The sequence below is a fragment of the Somniosus microcephalus genome, unplaced genomic scaffold (assembly GCF_052327205.1).
Source record: "Somniosus microcephalus isolate GS21.2 unplaced genomic scaffold, FLI_Smic_1.0 unresolved_chr3, whole genome shotgun sequence".
In the NCBI taxonomy this organism is placed as follows: domain Eukaryota; kingdom Metazoa; phylum Chordata; class Chondrichthyes; order Squaliformes; family Somniosidae; genus Somniosus; species Somniosus microcephalus.
Genome location: NW_028225181.1, coordinates 34093790 through 34111428, shown reverse-complemented (window position 1 = coordinate 34111428; position 17639 = coordinate 34093790). Strand labels below are relative to the sequence as shown.

Below are 17639 nucleotides of genomic sequence, written 5' to 3'. Positions count from 1 at the left end.
GTTCATTTAAAAAGTGTGATTTAAAAAAAAATGTATTTGAAGGTTAAGTACTGTTTTGGGCCCTCAGCATTCATACGTTTTGACAGGTCTTTCTGTCAAGACTTATGAATGGAGCATTCCCTGCTCCTATTGGCTGCCCATGGCTCACCTGATCCCAGGGGACGCATCGCACTAACTACACCCCTGGGACACACAAACACAGTGCGCCGGCCTCTGTGGGAGGCCTCAGAGAGGAATACCACGCAGGCCCAGAGTTCAACTGGCGGCACGCAAGTTAAGTGTAGGTCGGGGGCTTGCACCCGTGGGAAGCCCCCGACCCGAATTTCTGGGCCATTACAACAGTGACTACACTCCAAAAGTATTCATTGGTTGTGAAGCGCTTTGAGACGTCGGGTGGTCGTGAAAGGCGTGATATAAATGTAAGCCTCTATTTTAGACCTTAAAATAGCAAAATACTGCGGATGCTGGAAATCTGAAATAACAACAGTAAATGCTGTAAACCCTCATGTCAGGCAACATTGTGGAAAGAGAAACAGAGTGAACGTTTCAAGTCGACGACCCTTCGTCAGAACTGCAAAAAGTTAGAGACGTAACAGGTTCTAAACAGGTGCAGAGGCAGGGGAAGGGGGCAGGGGAGGAAAGAACAAAAGGGGCGGTCTGTGATAGGGTGGGAGTCAGTACTGGGTAAATGTTGCAAATGGGGAAGGCAAAACCATCAACAGCTGCCATCTGGAAAAAGAGGGGCGGAGGATATGATCTGAAATTCTTGAAATCAGTGTTGAGTCCAGAAGGCTGTAAAGAGCCTAATAGAAAGATGAGGTCCTGTTGTAAGAGGCAGAGGACAGAGAGGTCAGAGTGGGATGGTAAGCTTTACACATTAATTCTCCACTCCAGTCCCACTCTGACAGTAGTTCATTTCTCTATTGCCTGAAACTAGAACAAGAACAACATGTTTGTAAAGATTGAACTTACCCAGAGAGCCAGGTCATGGTGTTTGACCGAGGGGAAGAATAATTAAAAGGAGCAAAGGGTTGATACCAAGGAATCAAAGGGAAATGTTAAATATATTAACCAATGTGAATACTTTTTAAAGAAACGTTGACTTCTCGCATAGTCATACTCACAGAAGCATAACTAGCAGTCAATATCCCAAATCCTCCATCACCATCCAAGACTGTGTCCTGTTCCACTGGCAGCACAGGCCCACCAGAGGTGGGGGCAGAGTGTTATACAGTCATGTGGGCAAGACCCTGCGAGTCCTCAACATTGCCTAACGACATGAGCAATGTAACTTCTTGTTGGTTACCAGCTACCACACTCCCTCAGCTGATGAATCGGCACATCTTCATGCTGCACACCAGTTGATGGGAGCACCCAGAGCAGAAAGGGTACAAATTATACTCTAGGTCGGGAGGGGGGAAACTTCAATGTCCATCACCAAGAGTGGCTCGGAAGTACCAGCATTAACCGAGCGCTGAAGAACACAGCTGACAGACTGGGATTGCAGCAGGCAGTGGGAGAACCAGCATGGGAGAATACCTTATCCTGCCAGTACACCTGCCAGTACACTTCACTCCTAATCTCAGCTGCCTTTTGTCTCCACGGGCCCATTACCATCTGATCTGGCTTCTAATACCTTTTATTGTCTCCTTTTCTTCTTTTGTTCGATCGCATTTTTGCCTTCGATCTTTTTATTTTCTTTCCAGTTTTGAAGAAGGGTTTCAATCCGAAACGTCAACTCAAATTTCTCTCCACGGATGTTGCCTGACTTGCTGAGTTTTTCCAGCATTCTCTGTTGTGATATGGGAGAATAGACTGCTTGACTTCGTCCTCCCCAACCTACCTATCGCATATGTATCTGTCCATGACGATATTTGTAGAACTGAACACTGCACAATATTTGTGGAGAATAAGTCTCGCCTTCACCCTGAGACTGTAGTGTATGTAGATTTAAGAGGAACTATGTTTTTTTGAAGCCCCTGTGTACTGTAGTACCGGCAGTGACCACTCGGGTATATAAGCCTGTATAGCATCTTGTATAGTTTATTTCACCGCCAGACGTTGTTCATTAAACACCTGTTAAATCAACTCCTGCATTCCGTGTCTCCATTAACACACGGATACAACAGTGGCGACGAGTTAGAAACGGACTTACCTGCAATTCGGCAGCACCTCAAAGAGATCGATTCCTCAGACGAAGGTCGAAGAAAAAGAAAACTGTGGTTTCAACAGCTAGGCGGGCTGGTGGCAGGTAGTGCACTAATCCTTCCTGGGTGGTGGGCAGGGGCTCGATCGGGCGGCTCTGCAGCGGGGCCGAGCAGCGAGATGGAAGGCGGAGGCAAACAGAGATGGAGGGTGGAGCACTCGGGAAACGGCCAGCGCTGCAAAGCAGGTCGGCGTTCGGACCAAGCAGATGTAGGGGAAAGTCCCAGAGAGTCCGACGGGAACGAGTCTCCAAGTGACGGAGAAACTGTTAAAAAATATATGCGTAATTAAATACCGTGGAGAACAGCGTTGGCAGCAGCAGCAGTGGCGGGAAAGCACAGGAGGTGCCATTTTGACTCGGCAGGGAAGAAGGGAAAGCACGGGAGGCACCATTTTTGATTTTCAGCAGGATGCCTAAGACTGGCAATATTACTGCTTTCGATAGTGATATAGAGGATTGGATCACATATGTGGAAAGAGTGGAGGTAAATTGCAAGGCGAATGAAGTAGCGGATGATAAAAAGGCATCGGTACTTCTAAATCTGATGGGCGCAAGGACATACGGGCTGTTATGAAACTTAATCACGCCAGCCAAACCGATGGACAAGAATTTTAAGGAGATTGTTGATACCCTACAGGAGCACTTGAACCCAACACCGCTGCTGATAGCGGAAAGATTCACATTCTTCAGGAGGAATCAGCACAAGAATGAAAGTAACGCTGATTACCTCACCGAATTAAGATAGCTGTCAAAGCACTGCCAATTCGGGGCAGGACTGGCAGATTCTCTACGAGACAACGTCGTCTGCGGTCTCCTAAGCGAAGGAACACAGAAAAGGCTACTTTCTGATAAAAATTTGACATTGGCCAAGGCTTTCCGTTTGGCTGTAACATATGAAGCAGCAGCAAGAGGAGCTGCAGATATACAGCAAAAGCAACAGGACTTCGGCACCCATGAAAGGACACGGGGTTTCGAGAGATGTTATGGCTGCGGCAGATCCATCCATGACCAGAGGGATGGCTGGTTCCAGGACAAAGCATGCAGCAATGCGGAAAGATGGGGCACATTGCACGTGTATGCCGATCTGGAAAAAAATTCACTGACAGTAAAAATGTCAATAAGGAAAATACAGAAAGGTACAAATGATGATGGACAGTACCTCCGAAGACCAGAAGAGCGATAGCAACTCCAGAAATAAGAGACTAAGCTGTCTCAAATTACATAATGTAATTGACAAAGAAGATTACCAGACCATTTGGGTTACCCTCACGATAGCGGGGTCCCCAGTTAAAATGGAGCTAGATACAGGGTCAGCTCTGACCGTCATAATTCGACGGGATTACGAGCGGCTATTTCCGCATATACCTTTGAAAGACACATCCATTATTTTTAAGACATATACGGGGCAGAAAGTATACCCCAGAGGGAAAATAATGGTGCCTGTTGTATACAACGGCAAGGAAATACAGAAGTTGTATTTATACGTTCTGCAAGATGGTGGTCCACCGTTGTTGGGACGTGAATGGATCAGGAAGATACGTTTAGACTGGCACTCCATTCAGGCACTGACGGTGACCAGTAAGAAAAAAAATGATGATGACGTCATACCTGAACGATTAAAAGACATCTTGGCTAACGCCAAAGAAGTGTTTCAACAGGAACTAGGAAACCTGAAAGGTGCCACCACCTCAATAAAAGTGGAAGATGCGGCAATTCCCAAGTTTTTTAAGGCAAGGCCGGTGCCATACGCAATTCGTCCAGCAGTCGAGGCAGAGCTGGAGAATTTGGATAAAGCAGGCGTGTTATCCAAGGTAGATTGGAGCGAGCGGGCAACACCCATCATCCCGGTCATGAAGAAAACGTTGAATAATGATAAATCTGAAGAACAGAGAAAAATTCGCATCTGTGGGGACTTCAAGGTGACTGTAAACCCGGTCCTTCACATGGTACAGTAACCTCTTCTGTGGATACAGGATATTTTCGCCTCACTATCCGGAGGGAAATGTTTCACCAAAATTGACTTGGCACAGGCATATCTACAGATGGAGGTTGAGGAGGCCTCTAAAAAGTAACCCACGATAAACACACACAAAGGCCTGCACCAGTACACTCTACTGGTTTTCGGAGTAGCATCAGCTCCAGCTATCTGGCAAAGAGCTATGGAGCAAGTCCTGAAAGGGATTCCGGGGACTCAATGCTACCTAGACAACATCATTGTAACAGCAGAAAACGACAACGAGCACCTTGCCAATTTGGAGCAGTTGTTCACGAGGCTGAGAGAATGGGGCCTATGAGCAAATCGCCCCAAGTGCGAATTTTTCAAAAAACAAGTATCATATTGTGGACATGTCATTAACGAGGAAGGGTTGCATAATTCACCTGAAAAAATTGAAGCGGTCATATAAGACCCAGCACCTGAAAATGTCTCACAATTAAGGTCGTTCCTGGGATTGATAAATTACTATCATAAATTTTTACCGAACTTGTCAACGGTTCTGCACCCTCTTAACGCACTGCTACAAACGGGAGTAATTTGGAAATGGAGCGAAGACTGTAAACGTGCCTTCCATAAATGCAAAGGCTTGATCATGTCCAAGGAAGAGTTGGCTCATTACAACCCATCACTGCCAATCAGACTGGCGTGTGATGCATCCCCTTACGGCGTGTGAGCAGTAATATCGCATAGATTCCCTGATGGCTCGGAGCGGCCGATAGCTTTTCCGTCATGCTCATTGAACTCAGCTGAGCATAACTGTGCCCAGATCGACAGGGAAGCACTCAGCCTGGTGGTGGGAGTGAGGAAATTCAACCATTACCTACACGGACAAAAATTTACCTTGTTGACTGACCATCAACCCCTCGTCTCCATATTCAACCCTAAAAAGGGCGTTCCCATTATGACAGTGCAAAGGCTACAGAGGTGGTCCCTTTTCCTAGGGGCACACCAATGTGACATAGATTACAAAGGAACAAAACAGCATGGGAATGCTGACGGTTTATCGCACCTACCATTGCCAATGGTAGAAGAGGCAACTACAGTGGACCCAGTGGAGATGTTCCACTCGACCATGGTGGAATGTCTACCAGTGACAAATTCTACCATTGAAAAGGAAACGAGAAATGACCTGACTCTCTCACGAATGTACGATTTAACGGTGAAGGGATGGCCAGCACATGGCGAACCACTGTTCCCAGCATTCTCGCAAAGAAGAGAACAGCTGTCAGTGTGCCGAGGAACCTTGATGTGTGGATCCAGTGTGAAGATTCCACCCAAACTCCAGGATAAAGTGCTAAAGGAGCTTCACGAGGGGCATCTGGGTGGAGTGAAAATGAAGAACCTAGCCAGAGCGCTTGTGTGGTGGCCAGGTATCGATGGAGACATCCAAGAAATGACCAAGAGCTGTCTAGTATGCCAGAAGGTCCAAAACGCACCACCACAAGCCCCTCTACATCCATGGGAGTGGCCCTCATCTCCATGGTAAAGGATACATATCGACTTTGCTGGTCCATTTATGGACTCAATGTTCTTAATCGCGGTTGATTCACACTCCAAGTGGCCGAAGGTAATAAAGATGTCGTCCACCACCACGGAAAAAACCATCACAGTATTAAGGGCCATATTTGCCAGAAATGGGCTGCCTGAACAGATCTGTTCTGATAATGGACCGCAATTTGTATCCGAAGAATTCAGGAAGTTCTTAAAAAACAATGGGGTTAAGCACTACACGTCCGCCCCATACCATCCCGCCACCAATGGATTAGCTGAAAGATTTGTCCAGACCTTCAAGAAGGCCATAAAGTCCATGGGTAATGAACACATTAATCTACAACATAAGGTAGATAACTTCTTGTTTGCATACAGGAATGCAACACATGTGGTTACAAACCAAACCCCCGCCATGATGTTTTTCATTCGAAGCCTAAGATGCCGGCTGGATTTGATCAAGCCAAACATCAGAAGCGACGTAGAGAACCGGCAATTTCAAGGCATGAATGAAAGGCCAACTAGAACCTTCCAGATAGGTCAACAAGATTTGGCCCGGGACTACCGTACCGGGAAGTGGCAGCCTGGAACTATTTGCGCACGACTAGGACCGCTGATGTATACTGTGGACATTGGAGAATGCATAATAAGGCGCCATGCTGACCAAATCATAGAGTCATCCAAAAAGGGACAACCTAGACGACAACTCTATATGCCTAATGATGAAGCAGAGATACCCATAGTATCTACCTCCGATCCGGTGATACTGGAACCAGATGAACCCGACACTGGCATTCAAGCTGAATCGACCTGGCCAAAAGAACCTACTACACCACCGAATCCGACTACACCACTGAGGCGTTATCCGGACCGAGTCAGGAAGCCTCCAGAGAGACTGACTTTTTAATTGATTAACTGCAGCAGATGTGTAGATTATTGTTCTTGTAAACATGTCAATTAATGATTACTTAAAATGTTATGTACTATTTATCTAAAAGGGGAGGAATTGTAGTGTATGTACCTTTAAGAGGAACTATGTTTTTTTGAAGCCCCTGTGTACTGTAGTCCCGGTAGTGACCACTCGGGTATATAAGCCTGTATAGCGTCTTGTAGAGTTTAGTTCACCTCCAGACATTGTTCAGTAAACACCTGTTAAATCAACTCCTGCGTTCCATGTCTCCATTAACACACGGATACAACAGAGACCACTCTCCAGCTATCATAAGTATATAAGAAATAGGAGCAGGAGTAGACCATTTGGCCCCTCGAGCCTGCTCTGCCATTAAATTAGATCATTGCTGTTCTGTTCCTGGGCTCAGTACCATATCCCTGCCTGCTCCCCATAACGTTTCACTCCCTTATTGTTCAAATATCTGTCTATCTCCACCTTAAATATATTCAATGACTCAGCCTCCACAGCTCTCTGGGGCAGAAAATACTACAGATTTACAACACTCAAAGAAGAAATTTCTCCTCATCTCAGTTTTAAATGGGCGACCCCTTAACCTGAAACTTTGCCCCCTAGTTATATATGCCTCCAAGAGCGGAAACATATTCACTGCATCTACCTTGTCGAGCCCCCTCACTGACATATATGTTTCAATAAGATCACCTCTCATTCTTCTAAACTCCAACTGTACGCAGCACTCCAGGTGTGTTCTCACCAACACCCTGTATAGTTGTAGCAGGACTTCCTGCTTTTATACACCAACCCCCTTGCAGTAAAGGCAAACATTCCATTTGCATTCCTGATTACTTTCCGTACCTGCATGCTAATTGTAATTCATATACCTTTAAGGGAGGAACTATCCTTTACAGCTCATGTATAATACAGTACCGGCAGTGACCACACCTGTATATAGCACTGAGTAGTAATCTGTACAGATCAGTTCCCGTGTGAGCCACGTTGAGTAAAAACCTGTTGTGCCGTTCTCCTGCAGTCTGTGTCTTATTATACACAGAAACAACATTGGCGACGAGGCAAGTTCGAACCTACCTGCAACTCTGCATCACCTCCCGGAGATTCGTTCCTGGAGATCAGTGGATTGGTGGTAAAGGCCAGAGACTTGGGCATCCACCACGGGCAACCGACAATCATCCAGCAGAGACTCGAGAATTGCAGTGGAGGCTGTCGAGAGCCAGGCTTGGCTTTCCAGTCGAGGTGGTCCAGCGAAACGGGCTGGAAACATGTAGTGCGCAGATGCTTCCCGGACAGCGGCGGGCTAGAGCCCGACCGAGCGGCACAGCAAAGAGCCGAGCTGCATCGAAGGGGGAGAGAGAGAGAGGGCAGAGCGCACGGGGCGTGGCCGGTGTTCAGGGCCGAGCAGCGTCGAAGAGAGGGAGAGAGAAACGCACAGAAACCCGCGAGGCGCCTCCATTGCCACGAGGACTGCCGAGAGCGGCGTTGGCAGCAGCACAGGAGAAGCGCGCAAAACCTACAGGGCGCTGCCATTGCCACAAGAACCGCCGGGAGCGGCGTTGGCAGCAGCGGGTGAGGAAGGAAAGCGCAGGAGATGCAATTTTAAGCCATTGGGAGGCGCCATTTTAAACCGCACCCAAAATGCCCAAGAGTGGCAGTTTCACCGCGTTTGACAATGAAGTCGAAGATTGGACTACATATGTCGAATGAATAGAGGTATACTGCAAGGCAAATGATGTGTCAGATGACAAGAAAGCGTCGGTATTGTTAAATTTAATGGGTGCAAAGACGTATGGTTTATTACAAAATCTAGTAACCCCAACGAAGCCAATGGAAAAGAGTTTTGAAGGCATAGTAACGATACTACGGGAACATTTAAACCCCACACCGCTGCTGATAGCAGAAAGATTCAAGTTTCACAAATGGAACCAGCATAAGGATGAAAGCAATGCTGATTATTTAATAGAACTGCACAAACTATCGAAACACTGCCAGTTTGGAGTGTGACTGGCAGATACCTTAAGGGACCAGTTTGTGTGTGGGCTTCAAAGTGAAGGAACCCAGAAACGGCATTTATCTGAAAACGACCTTACGCTGGAAAAGGCTTTCAGCATTGCGGTATCATATGAAGCAGCAGCACGGGGCACTGCAGAGATACATCAGAGACCGCAAGAATATGGCACAAACGAAATGTCATATGGAAGAGAGAATTGCTATCACTGCGGCAGAATAGCACACGACCAGAATGATTGCTGGTTCAAAGACAAAGTGTGCAGACAGTGTGGAAAAGTAGGACACAAAGCACAAGTCTGCAGGTCGGGAAAAAAAACCAGCAATAAGAAACCTACCAAAGAAAAGTACAAGAAGGTACATAAGAGGACGGAGAATAGTTCAGACGAACAAAAGAGTGATAACGACTCCAAAAGCAGGGAACTGAGTTGTCTGAAACTACATAATGTGATCACAACGGAGGATGACCGAACCATTTGGGTCACTCTCAAGATAGCAGGAGTCCAGGTAAAGATGGAATTGGACACAGGCTCAGCCCTAACAGTCATAAACCGATGGGACTACGAGCGGCTATTCTCACACATACCCTTGAGAGACAGAAAAATTATTTTGAGGATGTACACAGGGCAAAAAGTCTACCCTAAAGGAAAATTAAGGGTGACCATTATATATAACGGTAAGGAAACACCAAAACTAGAATTGTATGTATTGCAAGACGGAGGACCACAATTACGTGAAAGAATCCGGAAAATACAACTGGATTGGCATTCCATACAGGCACTGAATGTGGCTGACAAAAAGGATGACGACGTTACACCTGGGCGACTGTCAAAGGTCCTAACTGATGCGAAAGAAGTGTTCCAGCAAGGACTCGGAACACTAAAAGGCATGACAGCGTCGATTAAAATTGAAAAAAACGCAAGGTCAAAATTTTTAAGGCCAGACCGATACCTTATGTGATCTGCCCAGCCATCGAAGCAGAGCTGGAGAGTCTGGAACGTTCAGGTTTACTCTCCAAGGTAGACTGGAGCGAGTGGGCTACACCCATCATCCCTGTGATGAAGAAGTCGTTGAGCAGCACGCCTGGGGAACCAAGGAAGGTTCGCATCTGTGGGGACATTAAGGTAACAGTGAACCCCGTCCTTCACACCGTACAATATCCACTTCCCCGGATTGAAGATATTTTCGCCTCACTATCTGGAGGGAAACGCTTCACTAAGATTGATCTGGCCCAGGCGTATCTGCAAATGGAGGTAGAAGTAGCATCAAAAAAATTACCTCACAGTCAACACCCATAAAGGTCTCCACCAATGCAACCGGCTGGCATTCGGGGTAGCATCAGCTCCGGCTATTTGGCAGAGGGCAATGGAACAAGTACTGCAAGGGATCCCAGGGACCCAGTGTTATTTGGACGGCATCCTGGTCACGGGCGAAAATGACATTGATCACCTTGCCAACCTGGAGCAGGTGCTCACTAGATGGCAGGAATATGGGCTCCGAGCTAACTGCCCCAAATGCGAGTTTTTTAGAAAAGAGATCTCGTATTGTGGCCACGTTATCGATAAAGAGGGGTTACATAAGTTCCCAGAGAAGATTGAGGCAGTAGTCAAGGCTCCAGCACCGGAAAATGTGTCACAACTGAGGTCGTTCCACGGGCTGGTAAACTACAACCATAAGTTCTTGCCTAATTTGTCTACAATACTACACCTACTGAATAACCTTCCGCAAACTGTGGTGCCATGGAAGTAGAGTGACGAATGTAGACGAGCTTTCCAGAAGAGCAAAACACTAATCACATCGAAAGAGGTATTGGCTCATTACAACCCAGCATTACCAATTCGGTTGGCATGTGATGCGTCACCCTACGGTGTTGGAGCGGTGCTGTCGCACAAATTCTCAGACGGCTCGGCGAGGCCAATAGCCTTTGCATCACGATCATTAACCTCAGCCGAGCATAACTATGCCCAGATTGACAGGGAGGCCCTCAGCCTAGCGTGGGGAGTGAGAAAGTTCAATCACTATCTGCACGGGCAGAAATTCACCTTGCTGACTGATCACCAGCCTCTTGTCTCCATTTTTAATCTGAAGAAGGGCGTTCCAGTGATGACTGCGCAACGACTACAAAGATGGTCACTTTTTCTAGGGGCGCACCACTATGAGATTGTATATAAGGGCACGAAACAGCATGGAAATGCTGATGGGCTATCACGCCTGCCACTGCCTACTGCAGAGGAAGCCCCAGCAGTGGATCCTGTCGAAATATTCCATTCGACTATAGTTGAATACCTACCGGTAACTAACAATTGTATCGAAAAGGAAACCCGAAATGACCTGACACTGTCTCGGGTATATGATTTGACGGTGAAGGGATGGCCAGCACATGGCGATTCACTGTTGCCAGCATTCTCGACAAGGAGAGACCAGCTGTCAGTGTGCCAGAGGACCTTGATGTGTGGATCCCGAGTGGTAATTCCACCCAAGTTAAGGGATAGAGTGCTCAATGAGCTTCATGAGGATCATCTGGGAGGGGTAAAAATGAAAAGACTTGCCAGGGCTTATGTGTGGTGGCCGGGAATCGATAAACAAATCGAGGACCTGACCAAGAGCTGCTCAGGATGCCAGAAAGTCCAAAATGCAGCACCACAGGCCCTTCTACACCCATGGGAGTGGCCCTCATCTCCATGGCAACGGGTGCATATTGATTTTGCTCGTCCATTCATGGACTCAATGTTTTTATTGCCGTGGATGCGCACTCGAAATGGCCTGAGGTCATCAAATGTCCTCCACCACCACGGAGAAAACTATTGCAGTCCTGTGGACCAATTTTGCCAGGAATGGCTTGCCAGAACAGATTTGCTCCGGCAACGGACCACAGTTTGTGTCCGAAGAGTTCCAGAGGTTCTTGGAGAAGAATGGGGTAAGGCATTACACATCCGCCCCGTATCATCCAGCCACAAATGAATTGGCTGAGAGTTTCGTACAAACCTTTAAGAAGGCAATAAAGGCTATTTACAATGACAACATTCCACTGCAGCACAAGGTGGACAATTTCCTGTTCGCCTACCGGTATGCGACACATGCAGTCACCAACCAGGCCCCAGCCATGAAGTTCTTTAACCGAAGGTTAAGATCTCGCCTGGATTTGCTCAGACCAAAAGTATGAAGAGATGTTGAGAGTAAGCAATTCCAGCACATCCATGAGAAGCCAACAAGGAGCTTCAATGTAGGGCAACCAGTCTTGGCCCGCGACTAGCGAACAGAAAAATGGCAGCCAGGAACGATATGCACACGGCAGGGCCCACTAATGTACACAGTGGACGTTGGGGAACGCATCGTGAGATGCCATGCTGACCAGATCCTAGAGTCACAGGAACAATTCAACCCCATGCCTCGGCCATAAGTACCTGGTGATGAACCCAACGTACAGGTTGCATCTTCCCCAGAAACAGTAGCATCGGAAGCTGATGAACCAACCAACGACAGGGGGCCAGAATCGCCTCCACACCAAGAGCATAACACTCGGGAAAGGCGCTATCCAGAAAGGATCAGGAAGCCTCCCCAAAGACTGAATATAAAATAGACTATTTTCAGCTAATGTTGCATGTTAAAAGTATTAATTGCAATTAGTTTGATATTTAGTTGTTAAATGAGTGTTATGGTACTGTTAATCTAAAAGGGGAGGGATTGTAATGTATATACCTTTAAGGGGGGAACTGTCTTTTACAGCTCATGTATACTGCAGTACCGGCAGTGACCACACCTGTATATAGCACTAAGTAGGAATCTGCACAGATCAGTTCCCGTCTGAGCCACGTTGAGTAAACACCTGTTCTACCATTCTCCTGCAGTCTGTGTCTTATTATACACAGACACAACACTAATATTTCTGTTTCATGCACAAGGACCCCTAGGAACATCTGTGCTGCAACATTTTGTAATCTCTCTCCATTTAAATAATAATTTGCTGTTTTATTTTTCCTACCAAAGTGGATAACCTCATACTTTCCCAAATTATGCTCCATCTGTCAAATATTTTCCCACTCACTCAGCCTGTCTATATCGCTTTCCAGACCCCTTATGTCCTCTTCACAACTTGCTTTCCCACCTATCTTTGTATCATCAGCAAATTTGCCTCTGACCGAGCAGTGATCCCTCATTACTGCCCATCTGACAGTGATGCACTCCCTCAGTACTGCCCCTCTGACCCTGATGAACTCCCTCTGTACTGCCCCTCTGACAGTGATGCACTCCCTCAGTACTGCCCCTCTGACCCTGATGAACCCCCTCATTACTGCCCCTCTGACAGTGATGCGCTCCCTCAGTACTGCCCCTCTGACAGTGATGCGCTCCCTCTGTACTGCCCCTCTGACAGTGATGCGCTCCCTCAGTACTGCCCCTCTGACCCTGAAGAACTCCCTCTGTACTGCCCCTCTGACAGTGATGCGCTCCCTCAGTACTGCCCCTCTGACCCTGATGAACTCCCTCTGTACTGCCCCTCTGACAGTGATGCACTCCCTCATTACTGCCCCTCTGACAGTGATGCGCTCCCTCAGTACTGCCCCTCTGACAGTGATGCGCTCCCTCAGTACTGCCCCTCTGACCCTGATGAACTCCCTCTGTACTGCCCCTCTGACAGTGATGCACTCCCTCAGTACTGCCCCTCTGACCCTGATGAACTCCCTCTGTACTGCCCCTCTGACAGTAATGCACTCCCTCAGTACTGCCCCTCTGACAGTGATGCGCTCCCACAGTACTGCCCCTCTGACAGTGATGCACTCCCTCTTTACTGCCCCTCTGACAGTGATGTGCTCCCTCAGTACTGCCCCTCTGACAGTGATGCACTCCCTCAGTACTGCCCCTCTGACAGTGATGCACTCCCTCAGTACTGCCCCTCTGACAGTGATGCGCTCCCTCAGTACTGCCCCTCTGACAGTGATGCACTCCCTCAGTACTGCCCCTCTGACAGTGATGTTCTCCCTCTTTATGCCCCTCTTGACAGTGCAGCGATCCCTCAGTCCTGCACTGCCGTGTTAGCCTAGATATATCTACTCAAGTCACTGGAGTGGGACTTGAAACTACAAGCTTCTGACTCAGAGCTGAGAGTGCTACAAGCTGAGCCTACTGAATCTGCTTCCACCAGACTTTGAGTTCCTTCCAGATCATAAAAACTCACTGCATGACCAAAGTTCTTCTCATCTGCTCCCTGTTTCTTTTATCAATTGGCTAAGAGACAGAAAGCAGAGAGTAGTGGTAAACGGTTGCTTTTCAGACTCAGTCTACACTGGAGTTCCCCAGGGGTCGGTATTAGGACCATTGCTCCTTTCATATATATCAATGCCATGGACTTGGGTATAGAGCACATAATTTTAAACTCGTAAGTGTTAATAAACAGTGAGAAGGGTAGTAACAGACTTTAGGAGGACACAGACAGACTGGTAAAATGGGCAGGCGCATGCAGATACAATTTAATAAAGAGAAGGGTGAGGAGATACATGGAGTTAGGAAGCAAGAAGAGGGGCGATATAAATTAATCTGTACAATTTTAAAAGAGCTGCATGATCAGAGAGGCCTTGGGCGTACTTACACAAATCTTTGAAGGTGGCAGGACCAGTTGGAATGGCTGTTAATATAGCATATGGAGTCCTTGGCTTTACAAACAGGATCAGAGTAACAAAATCCAGGATGAAATGGTAACCTTTTATAAATCATTGGCTAGGCCCCATCTGGAATATTGTGTCGAATTCTGAGCACTTTCTCGGGCAAGCATGACAAGTATTAGAGAAGTTGTTTAGGAGATTTACCAGAATGGTGCCAGGGATCTGGGACTTCAGTTACGTGGAGAGACTGGAGAAGCTGGGATTGTTCTTTGTACAGCAGCGAAGGTTAACAATCATAGATTTATAGAATCATTGAAATTTACAACACAGAAGGAGTACATTTGGCCTAACGTGCCTACGACGGTCGAAAAAGATCTAGCCAGCCCAATCACACTTCGCAGCTCTTGCTCCATAGACCTGTAATTTCCAGCACTTCAAGTGCATATCCAATTACGTTTTAAATGTGATGAGGGTTTCTGTCTCCACCACCCTTTCAGGCAGTCAGTTCCAGACCCCCAACTCCCTCTCTGGGTGAAAACAGTTCTCCTCATCTCCACTCTAATCCTTCCACCTATTACATTATATCTATGCCCCTGGTTATTGATTTCTCTGCTAAGGGAAATAAATGCTCCCTATACACTCTATCTAGGCTCCTCATTAAGGCAATTGGCAACAGAACCAGAGGAGAGATGAGGAGAATTTTATTTACACTGTGAGTTGTTGTGATCTGGAATGCACTGACTGAGAACGCAGTGTAAACAGGTTCAATAGTAACTTTTGAAAGGGAATTGGATAATTAGTTGAAGGCGAAATCTTTACAGGGCTCTGGCTAAACAGTAGGACTCATCAGATAGCTCTTTCAAAGAGCTGGCATGGAGCTGATAGGCCTAATGGTCTCCTTCTGCGCTGTGCCATTCTACGATTCTATGAGCAGGAGGCACAGAGAGAGAGAGAGAAGAGGGGGACAAAGAGAAAGAGCGAAAAAGAGAAATACAAATAGAGACAGAAAGACTGGGAGTGGTACAGAGGGAAAAATAATAAGTTTAAATGAGGAATTAGATAAGTACATGAAGGGGAAAAATGTGTAGCACTATGGGAAAAGAGCAGGGGAATGGGAGGGGTGAGGTCATGGTGGGATTTGAACACAAGGAGTAGAATATTAAGATTAAGGCTTTGCCGGATTGGAAGCAAATGTTGGTCAGCGAGCACAGGGGTGATGAATGAATTTGACATGATGTGTGTAGGATAAGGGCAGCAGAATTTTAAATGAGCTAAAATTTATGGAGGCTTGTAACTGGGAGGCTGGTCAGGCGAGCATTGGAATAGTCGATTCTGGATTTAACAAAGGCACAAAGGGTGAGGGTGTATGCAGCAGAAGGGTTAAGGCGGTGCAGAGACGGGTGATATTGTGGAGGTGACGGTAGGCAGGACTGCTGATTCCTAGAATTACAGATCTATTTTCTGAATACAACAGTGACAACAACAGCCACAACGTGGGAAGAGTAAATTAACAGAACAGTAATACAGTTAGCAAAGGTTTGCAGAGTTAATATTTGGATAAAGTGACTTAACAGGAACAACAACAGCATCGAGGAGGGGAGAGTAAATAACAAGAACAGTAATGCAGTTAAACGTGATCTATAGGATTAACAGCTGGAGAGAGAGACTTACCAGGAACACCAACAGCAGCGAGGACGGGATAGAAAAAGTGTTGAAAAATCACAAGTGCCCAATACAGTCGTTCCTCTAATGACATTCTATCATAAGAATTTGAAAGTAAGTCAAACTCCCAGATGAAAATCCTGCCCATTGTTGTAACATTCCAATCTACTGCGCTCAGATTCCGACCCATTGTTGTAACATTCCAATCTACTGTTCTCAGATTCCGACTCCCTCTCTGTGGAGCAGCGCGCTGGTCCCTGTTAGTGGTGGAGGTGATGCTCTCTTTGATACTACGGGATAACACATTGAAAGGAGTCCCTTATTAATAGAAGAGGGAAACCCTGCACTGATACAATTAGGGTCCATGGAGACTGAGATTAATTACAGTCACTGAACAAACAGATTCAATTAACCCGTGGAGACTGACATCAATTACAATCACTGAACAAACATATTCAGTTAACCTGTGGAGACTGACATTAATTACAATCACTGAACAAACAACTTCATTTAACCCCTTTCAATCCAGCACTCTTTGTACCACAGTAAAGTAGTACATTGACCCGGTCCGGATGGGATGTACGAGGGTTGCTGAGGGAAGGAATGGTGGAAACAGGGCAGGTTCTGGCCAGAATATTTCAATCTTCCTTGGATATGGGAGAGGTGCCAGAGGACTGGAGGGTTGCAAATGTTACACCATGATTAAAAAAGCAGAGTGGGATAAACCCTGTACCTGCAGCCCAGTCAGCCTAACGTTGGTGGTGGGGAAAATTCCAGAGGCCACGGTCCAGGACATAGTTATGGCGTTTGGAAAAACTTGGAGGAATAAATGGCAAGCAGCACAGATTGTTTAAAGTCCAGTCTCTCTGACAAACTTGATTGTGTTCTTTTATAAAATAATGGCGAGGGTTGATGAGGTTAGTGCGGTTGAGGTTGTGTATATGGACTTTCAAAAGGTGTTTGATAAAATGCCATTTAATAGACTTGATAGGAAATGGAAACCCATGGGATGGAAGGGGCGGTGGTTGCGTGGATGTGACATTGGCCGAGGGACAGATAACAGAGAGTAGTGGTGAACGGTTATTCTTCAGACAGAAGGGATGCGTCCAAAGATGTGCGGGTTAGGTTGATTGGCCATGATAAAAATTGACCCTTAGTGTTAGGGGGGATTAAATACGTGGGGTTACAGGGATAGGGCTTGGGTGGGATGGCTGTCGGTGTAGGGACCGGGTGCTAGGTTTTGGATGATCAGCCATGATCCCTTTGAAAGGTGGAGCAGGCTCGAAGGGCCGAATGGCCTACTCCTGCTCCTATCTTCTATGTTTCTATGTTTCTATGTCCAGTTGTGTCCCCCATGGGTCGATATTAGGGCCAGTGCTCTTTTTCATGGACATCAATGGCCTGGACTTAAGTCTAAAGGCAACATTCCAAAGTCTGGAGATGACACGGAACTCAGAAATGTAGTAAACAGAGAGGAGAGTAGCAGACTTCAGGAGCACACAGACAGACTGGTGAAATGTAGTAAACAGTGAGGAGAGTAGCAGAATTCAGGAGCACAGAGACAGACTGGTGAAATGGACAGACATTTGGCAGATACAATTTAACACAAAGAAATGTAAATTGATACACTTTGTGAGGAAAATGAGGAGAGGCAATATTAACTAAATAGTACAATTTTAGTAATAGCGACCATGATACCATTGTCGATTGTTGCAAAAACCCATCTGGTTCACTAATGCCATTTAGGGAAGGTAATCTGCC

General features: G+C 46.6%; 1 protein-coding gene across 1 annotated transcript in view; it reads right to left on the bottom strand.

Moving 5' to 3' along the window:
* The window catches only part of LOC147091358 (putative G protein-coupled receptor 139), a 31468-nt gene extending 15314 nt beyond the window's left edge, over positions 1 to 16154 (bottom strand). The window contains exon 1 of the mRNA XM_085976515.1: positions 15888 to 16154. Within this exon, the coding sequence (XP_085832641.1) occupies positions 15888 to 16068 (181 nt within the window). The 5' untranslated portion in view covers positions 16069 to 16154. The remainder of the gene's footprint in view (positions 1 to 15887) is intronic.
* Between the last annotated feature and the right edge of the window lie 1485 nt (positions 16155 to 17639).